Source organism: Palaemon carinicauda, chromosome 15 (assembly GCF_036898095.1).
Source record: "Palaemon carinicauda isolate YSFRI2023 chromosome 15, ASM3689809v2, whole genome shotgun sequence".
Lineage (NCBI taxonomy): Eukaryota > Metazoa > Arthropoda > Malacostraca > Decapoda > Palaemonidae > Palaemon > Palaemon carinicauda.
This window is the reverse complement of record NC_090739.1, coordinates 6,441,014-6,451,013: the sequence shown is the minus strand read 5'-3', so window position 1 is coordinate 6,451,013 and position 10,000 is coordinate 6,441,014. Positions and strand designations below refer to the sequence as shown.

Genomic DNA, 10,000 nt, shown 5'->3' with positions numbered 1-10,000 from the left:
TGGTCACTGGCATACAGGTATCCTGGACCAGGGTTCAAATCCCGGCCGGTCTGATACTATAGTCTTTGGGTGATTCCGCCTGGGGCTCTGATCCCGAGGTCGTTAAGAGAATCCAGACTTTAATGTATTAATATATATGGCTTATTTGAAATATGAAAAACACGTTTAAATGTGCAAATATTTATCATATATATATATATATATATATATATATATATATATATATATATATATATATATATATATATCCCTTTTTGAGAGGGGATACATCAACGTGGTGAAAGAGTTTGCGTATTACCACGATCAGCATTTGCACTGACTCGCACCGGTGCCCTTTAAGCTCGGAAAAGTTTCCTGCTCTCTGATTGGTCAGAATTATCTTGCCCAACCAATCAGCGATCAGGAAACTTTTCCGAGCTAAAAGGGCACCCTTACGAGTCGGTGCAAATCTGCCTAACTAAAAAGAATTGACTATAGTTGGGGCCACCCATAGTTAGCTGATTTACTGTGAGCGATCAGACTAAAGTCTCCCTCCATCACCAATCCGCAGTGGCCAGCGTGGTGATAAAAACTGGAGAAATCCGAGACACCAAATATGTCTGAGGCCTTTCTCCTGCAGTGGATTAGAAACAGCTACATTTGCTGTTATTGTTTATATATATATATATATATATATATATATATATATATATATATATATATATATATATATATATATATATACATATATATAAGTATATATATGTATATATATATATATATATTATATATATATATATATATATATATATATATATACATATATATACATATATATATATATATATATATATATATATATATATATATATAAGTATATATATGTATATATATATATATATATATATATATATATATATATATATATATATATATATATATATATATATATATGTACACGTGCCAAAATGAATCTCATATATCTACTTCATGAAATATGTAATATACTTGGTGCAACACAAAATTAGTTAAAGAGCCAATTATATAAATTTTTGCATAATTGACAGCACCACAAGGAGATTGGTATTAATGATGAAACGAAATACAACGAATGAATTCAAAATGAACTAATTATCCGATGGTTTCTTAATTATATTGGAACTCCACGAAAAATGATATTTGCATTAAAAATTAATTTTACTGATCATCAGATTCATAATACCTTCTTCTTAATTAGGGTTGACGTAAGGTAAAAGCTAGTTAATTAATATGCATGATTTGATTGGTAAAATTAAACATAGTTCTCTAATGATGGCTTTTATCGTCTTCAATGTCGAATTATAAATTACATCAATTTCATAATTTTCAGGTAATTCATACGGACATAAACGTTAAGAGTGTTAATCTTTAGTTGGTGATTTATTCTGTAAAACAGTCTACTCTGTATAATAGAGTAAGTGTCTGTATATATATATATATATATATATATATATATATATATATATATATATATATATATATATATATATATATAGATAGATAGATAGATAGATAGATAGATATATATAGATATATATACATATATAAATATATATATATATATATATATATATATATATATATATATATATATATATACATATATATACATATACATATATACATACATATATATATCCATTATACTGTATGTATATATATATACATATATACAGATATATATCCATTATACTGTATATATATATATATATATATCTGTATATATATATGTGTATATATATATATATATATATATATATATATATATATTATATTCCCGGTTAAGCTCAGCTCTCCCCGTCCCTAGGATAGAGGGGAGTGGGAGTTGCCATACCCTAGTGAAATGAGGATGCGTGTATGTGTGCATATCAATCGAAATATTTAGCCTTCATTTTTGACGGGTCGCGTACACTAATAATAAATAAATAGTAAAAAGTGGAATAGAAATAAAGAAAGAATATATTTTCAGACGCTTTAAGACATCAATTAAGTTGTTATCACACGAGATTAAAAATTATTCTCTAAAATGCAGCCTACAGTAGAATACTGAAGTACAGAGAAGGACCATTTAGTCTCAATTATGCCAGATGCAAATATTTGAATAGGACAATAAAATGTCATTAATCATCTAAAGTTGAAGATATTAAAAAAAACAATCTTCAAACAAGAGAGGCAGAACAAATACAGGAAAACCGAATTAGTAATAGAATAAAAAACCAAGAAAAGTAAAAAAGGAAACTGAACTTATAAAGAAGTTGAACCTATGTACGAAAAAATTAGGAATTAGATAAAATAAAAATGTAAATAGGAAACATAATCAATCAACGTCGTCGTCCAAGAGTAAAATTAAATGCTAATTGTATTAATTCCCATTTCTCCACTTATCCACTTAATAATTATTTCTTCGTAATGGTTACCATATTAAACTGAATTAACCACAACCAAATTTTCATGGATAAAATTATGTTTCATACATGAATATATGTCTGGGAATTTCCATTCGCAAGAACAAAAGACGACGTTTTATAAATTTATTCCAAATAAGAATATGGAAATTAATTAAATAGATCTTTTGTCAGAAAACTTTATCATTCAAAAACATAAACTAGTAGAAAATGGTTATTGTGGCCGATGCGGTAACGTCCCTGACTGGTGAACGTCAGACTGGGGTTCGAGTCTCACTCGAACTCGTCAGTTCCTTTGATCGCTGCAACCTTAACATACATAATTAAATAAACGGAGGTAATGAGGCTATCCCATTGAAATGACTATCCCTCAACAATCTATTTAATATCAACAAAAAATACTGCATGATTGTTTTACAACGAAACACAAAATATCATTTTGAGATCCAAATAAAATGACTATCCTTTGTCTTAAAAAAATAAAAAAAAAAGTGTACAGTTTCCGACTGTCTTTTGTTATTTCAAGTAAAAAAATATATATATATTACAACAAAGAATACCAAGAAAATTCCCACATTATCCCCCCCCCCCAACAACAAAAAAACATAAGCTTTTGTTGCAAATTCCCCGGGACTCCCAATCTCTCTTTATTCACCAAGAGAACCTGGATCTCTTCTGAGGATTTCGTAAGGGCGAATTACACAGCATTACACGAAGTAATTTCGTCCTTACGACGCAATTGTACAGAAACGTGAAGAGGAAGACACAGGAGGAACACGTACCGCAGAAATGTCTTGTTGATACATTTCTATATTGTCTGGACTTTTTTTCCGATAGATGTGTATTCAGAATCAAAACACACACACACACACAGACAAAAACACAGACACAAACACAAGCGCACAACCACACACACGCAGGCAAATACACACACACACAAACATATATATATATATATATATATATATATATATATATATATATATATATATATATATATATATATACGGTAGATGTTTAAAAGTGTTTATATAATTGTTTATATATACAATATATATATATATATATATATATATATATATATATATATATATATATATATACAGGATGTATGTAAAGGTGTGCATGTACTTGTTTACATACACAAAATATGTTTATACACTCAGTATGTATAAATATGTATAAACAGAAGCATGCTTACGCTCGCACAATTTCCCCCCCACCCTCTCTCTCTCTCTCTCTCTCTCTCTCTCTCTCTCTCTCTCTCTCTCTCTCTCTCTCTCTCTCTCTCTCATATTGTATATCAAATATAAACACTATATCCAGATTATTGTACAAATCAAAGCATTTCCCCAACAGGGAATAACAGTAGTTTACAATCAGAGAAAAACCATCTATTGGGAACATGAAAAATAACTTGACAATAACTTCCTTGTTCCTCTCTCTCTCTCTCTCTCTCTCCTCTCTCTCTCTCTCTCTCTCTCTCTCTCTCTCTCTCTCTCTCTCTCTCTCAACTAATTAGGAGATGCGACAGCGGAAGGATTAAATCCCTCTCGTTCTCTGGTCTATAGAGGGAAAGTTTTAATAGAATGCCGGCAATGGTCGTAATACAAAGAAAACCTCCACTCCCCTCCCCCCCCCCCCCCCCCGGTGAAGTTCACCTTAAGTTGACATATCACACCAAAAAAAAAAAAATGTCTCGAAGGGAACTTTCAAGTTTTTTTTTTTTTTTTTTTTTTGATATATGAAGTAACCATCTGCTTTTCGACTTTCGAATTAAACCGATTGCTTGCTCAAGGGTTTTAATACAAAGTAAACTTCAACTTCCCCCTCCCCCCCCCCCCCCCGCCCCCTCACACTGTGAAGTTCACCTTAAGTTGAGATATCACAAAAAAAAGAATGTCTCGAAGGAAATTTTATAAATATATATATATATACATATATATATATATATATATATATATATATATATATATATATATATATATATATATATATATATATAAATTTTTCTTTTCTTTTCTTTTTTTGAGTGACTCATTTTGCTGGTTTTTGGGAATGATATATGGAGTATTCATCTGCTTTTCAACTTTCGATTTCTTGCTCAAGGGTTTTAAAACAGAGTAAACTTCAAACCCCCCCCCCCCCCCCCGACTGTGGAGTTCACCTTAAGTTGACATATCACAAAAAGATATGTCTCGAATGAAATTTTTAAGTTTTTTTTTTTTTTTTAATGATATATGAACAATTCAGTTTATTTTAACTTTTAATTTTCGAGTTAAACCGAATGCTTGCTTAAGAGTTGCTTGAAAAATGCATTATACTAAACTAGTGTATGCGATCCGTCAAAAAAAGATGGCTAAATATTTAGATGGATATACACACACAGATTCTATGCTTCCCATATTATAATAATAATAATAATAATAATAATATTAATAATAATAATAATAATAAATGTATATCTAAACTTTAATGGCCCAACAACAACAACAACAATAATTCCATCTTCACCCCACCTCCCATTTTCTCAAGTCTTCTAAACGCAACAGGGTCTAGACTTCTCTTAAAACCTAGTTCTTAAAACTATTTCGTTCATCACATTTCGTAAAACACATTTCGTGAAACATATTTCGTAAAATATATTTCTTGAAACACATTTCTTAAAACATATTTCGTAAAACTCATTTAGTGAAACATGTTTTGTAAAACATATTTCGTGAAACATATTCATAAAACAGAACATAACTCGTGAAACATATCTCGTAAAACACATATCGTGAAACACTACGTAAAACATATTTCGTAAAACATTTAGTGAAACATATTCATGAAAAATAGAAAGTAACCAGTGAAACATATTTCGTAAAACACATTACATAAAACATATTTGGGTCCTCTAACCCAATTACCCCAACTAATGTTACATAACCCTTTTAGGAGTAAACGTCATTCAACTCCTTTATTCCCATTTCCTCATCTCTGGCTTCTTCCTCTCCTTTTTATGGAGGGATTCTGTTCGGAATTAATATTAAGTAATTTAACTGGACGGGAAGATGAAGGAGCAGAATGGGAGCTCTCCTGCCTTCTTTCTATAGTTCCATAAGGTGATAGTTTTGTTTGGGGGTATAATGAAAAGAAGTTGTTTGGGAGTATAATGATAATGATAATGATAATGATAAAATAATGATAATAATGATGATAATGATAATGATGATATTAGTAATAATAATAATAATAATAATAATAATAATAATAATAAATGGGTCTTTAAACAGTAATGCCCCAATAATAATAATAATAATAATAATAATAATAATAATAATAATAAAAAATGGGTGTTTAAACAGTAATGCCCCAATAATAATAATAATAATAATAATAATAATAATAATAATAATAATAATAAATGGGTCTTTAAACAGTAATGCCCCAATAATAATAATAATAATAATAATAATAATAATAATAAATAAATAAATAAATAAAAACTAATAAATTTTAAAATTATCTGGTTTCAGTTCCAGTTTTATCTGAAGAGACGCTCACCAGGTGGGCAAGAGCAGCAACCACTTCCCCCGACTGTGGTGCCCAACCATAAAAGTAACCACCCCAGTAAACAGCTTGAACTCACGGTCCCAGTTGGATCGATCTGTCGTCACTTTTTAAAGTTTTTTTCTTCTTATTATTAAGCCAAATCAGCATATAAGATACAAGAGCCTTCACCCTAACACACTGGAGCCTTCCCCCTAATATATCCCCCCACAGGCATTCTCTCTTAACCCCCCCCCCCCCAAGAAACGACCCCCCTACCTCCCCAAGAAACGACCCCCCACCCTACCCCCCCCCCCCCCCGACACTCAAACCAGTTAAATCCCTCCATCCCCCGCCTTAACAGCTGTGAATGACCCAAAGGGATCAACTGAAATAACAAATAGGTCGCAACCATAAAAGTAACCACCCCAGTAAATAGCTTGAACTCACAGTCCCACTGGGATCAATCTGTCGTCGTTTTTCAGAGTTTTTCTTCTTATTATTAGGACAAATCAGCATACAAGACACAAGAGCCTTCCCCCCTAACACTGGAGCCTTCCCCCTAATATGTCCCCCCACAGGCATTCTTCCTTATACCACCCCCCAGAAACGACCCCCAACCTACCCCCAACCTCTCCCCCCACCCCCCCTCAAACCAGATAAATCTCTCCATCTCCCGCCTACAGTAACTGCTGTGAATGACCCAAGAGGATCAAGTGAAATAACAAATAGGTCCCGTTGGCCCTCTGGCGGGAAACGCTCTCTGCCAGACAAATCACCCGCGTCAGAGGAGAGAGAGAAAAATGGCAGAGAGGCAACAGAAAATTGGAAAAATTCCCGAACAAAAAGTGAGAGTATCACTTTCTCTCACTTTCTCTTTTTCCAGATCCCACTTCCCCAGAGGAAGCGCCGAGAAAAATGGTTGAAATGGAAATCTACCGTCACGGTTTGACGAGCACTTAAGGCCCAACTCCCAAGGACCCTTGTTAGCTAAACCCCCAATCCCCACACTTCTCTCTCACTCTAATCCTCTCTCTTTCTCCCCACTTTTCCCCTCTGCCACCCAATTTCCACCCTTCCCTCGCTGTGGTTTCCCCTCACACAGCCCTTTTTTAAGTGCACAAGACCTCACTAAATCCAAACTACGTCAGGCAATTTCAAAGTTGACTGGGCTCCTGTGTTGGGGGAGAGAGACTTCTCTGGCTATTCTCTTGTTACCTGTTGCTTTTGAAAATTTTGTATTATTGTCCTTCAACATTAGATGGGGGGGTGACATTAGGTTTGCAAATTTATTAGGAAATCATACATTCGTTATCATGATTACCCGGCTCTAAGTATTCGATTATATCAGTAAAGTATCTTACTTTATAAAAAATTATACAAAGCCGACCCTCAGACTACAAAAAAATATTATACAACTGGAAAATAGATGGGAAATTACAGTTCAAAACAGAAACAAAGTATGAATTAATCTGGTTTCAGTTCCAGTATTATCTGAAGAGACGCTCACCAGAACGTCAGGTGGGCAAGCGCAACCACCTCCCCCCTCTGTGGTGCATAACCATAAAAGTAACCACCCCAGTAAATAGCTTGAACTCACAGTCACACTGGGATTGATCTGTCGTAAATTTTAAGTTTTTTCTTCTTATTATTAACCCAAATCAGCATACAAGATACAAGAGCCTTCCCCCCTTAACCTCACAGATCGTTCCCCCTAATATGCCCGGCCCCCCCTTGAGCCTTCTCTCTTATCCCCCCAAGAAACAACCCCCACCCTACCCCCAACCTCTCCCCACACCCCATCAAACCAGTTAAATCCCTCCATCGCCCGCCTTAACTGAATGTGAATGACCCAAGGGGATCAACTGAAATAACCAATAGGTCCCAACCATAAAAGTAACCACCCCAGTAAAAAGCTTGAACTCACAGTCCCACTGGGATCGATCTGTCGTCGTTTTTCATAGTTTTTCTTCTTATTAGGACAAATCAGCATACAAGACACAAGAGCCTTCCCCCTAACATACTGGAGCCTTCCCCCTCATATGTCACCCCACAGGCATTCTTCCTTATCCACCACCCCCCAAGAAACGACCCCCAACCTACCCCCAACCTGCCCCCCCCCCTCCCTCAAACCAGCTAAATCTCTCCATCTCCTGCCTACAGTAACTGCTGTGAATGACCCAAGAGGATCAAGTGAAATAACAAATAGGTCCCGTTGGCCCTCTGGCGGGAAACGCTCTCTGCCAGACAAATTACCCGCGTCAGAGGAGAGAGAAAAATGGCAGAAAGGCAACAGAAAATGAAGAAAAAATTCCCGAACAAAAAGAGAGAGTATCACTTTCCCTTTTTCCAGATCCCACTTCCCCAAAGGAGGCGCCAAGAAAAATGGTTGAAATGGAAATCTACCGTCGCGGTTTGACGAGCACTTAAGGCCCAACTCCCAAGGACCCTTGTTAGCTAAACCCCCATCCCCCACACTTCTCTCTCTCAAATCCTCTCTCTTTCTCCCCACTTTTTCCCCTCTTCCACCCAATTTCCACCCTTCCCTCGCTGCGGTCTCCCCTCGCACCGCCCCTTTTTTAAGTACACACGACCTCACTAAATCCAAACTACGTCAGGCAATTTCAAAGTTGACTGGGCTCCAGTGCCGAGGGAGAGAGATTTGTCTGGCTATTCTCTTGTTACCTGTTGCTTTTGAAAATTTTGTATTATTGTCCTTCAACATTTGATGGGGGGGGGAGTGACATTAGGTTTGCAAATTTATTAGGAAATCATACATTCGTTACCATGAACACCCGGCTATAAGTATTCGATTATATCAGTAAAGTATCTTACTTTAAAAAAAATTATACAAAGCCGACCCTCAGACTACAAAAAAATATTGTACAACTGGAAAATAGATGGGAAATTAGAGTTCAAAACATAAACAAAGTATGAATTAATCTGGTTTCAGTTCCAGTATTATCTGAAGAGACACTCACCAGAACGTCAGGTGGGCAAGCACAGGAACCACCTCCCTCCACTATGGTGCCCAACCATAAAAAAACCACCCCAGTAAATAGCTTGTACACGCGGTCACACTGGGATCGATCCGTCGTCATTTTTTAGTTTTTTCTTCTTATTATTAAGCCAAATCAGCATACAAGATACAAGAGCCTTCACCCCATAACCTTACAGAGCCTTTCCTCAAACATTTCCCCCTCCTGAGCCTTCTCACCCCCCCCCCCCACGAAACGACCCCCAACGTCTTTCCACCCCTATCAAACCAGTTAAATCCCTCCATCGCCTGCCTTAACTGTTGTGAATGACCCAAGGGGATCAACTGAAATAATAAATAGGTCCCAACCATAAAAGTAACCACCCCATTAAATAGCTTGAACTCAATGTCAAAATGGGATCGATCTGTCGTCATTTTTCATAGTTTTTCTTCTTATTATTAGGACAAATCAGCATACAAGACACAAGAGCCTTCCCCCTAACACACTGGAGCATTCCCACTAATATGTCCCCCCACAGGCATTCTTCCTTATCCCCCCCTCCAAGAAACGACCCCCAACCTCTCCCTCCCCCCTCAAACCAGCTAAATCTCTCCATCTCCTGCCTACAGTAACTGCTGTGAATGACCCAAGAGGATCAAGTGAAATAACAAATAGGTCCCGTTGGCCCTCTGGCGGGAAACGCTCTCTGCCAGACAAATTACCCGCGTCAGAGAGAGAGAAAACTGGCAGAGAGGCAACAGAAAATGGAAAAATTCCCGAACAAAATGAGAGTATCACTTTCTCTCACTTTCTCTTTTTCCAGATCCTACTTCCCCAGAGGAGGCGCCGAGAAAAATGGTTGAAATGGAAATCTACCGTCGCGGTTTGACGAGCACTCAAGGCCCATCTGCCAAGGACCCTTGTTAGCTAAACCCCCATTTCCCCAATGCCTACACTTCTCTCTCTCTCTCACTCTAATCCTCTCTCTTTCTACCCACTTTTTCCCCTCTTCCACCCAATTTCCACACTTCCCTCGCTGCGGTCTCCCCTCGCACAGCCCTTTTT

General features: G+C 36.1%; 1 protein-coding gene across 1 annotated transcript in view; it reads left to right on the top strand.

The window, feature by feature from the left end:
- LOC137654821 (ras-associated and pleckstrin homology domains-containing protein 1-like) overlaps positions 1-10,000 on the top strand; it is a 48,218-nt gene that overhangs the window by 21,810 nt on the left and 16,408 nt on the right. Inside the window, exons 5-9 of the mRNA XM_068388775.1 lie at positions 5,945-6,038; positions 6,844-6,903; positions 8,911-9,011; positions 9,474-9,615; positions 9,759-9,857. Coding sequence (XP_068244876.1) covers positions 5,945-6,038; positions 6,844-6,903; positions 8,911-9,011; positions 9,474-9,615; positions 9,759-9,857 — 496 coding nt within the window. The remainder of the gene's footprint in view (positions 1-5,944; positions 6,039-6,843; positions 6,904-8,910; positions 9,012-9,473; positions 9,616-9,758; positions 9,858-10,000) is intronic.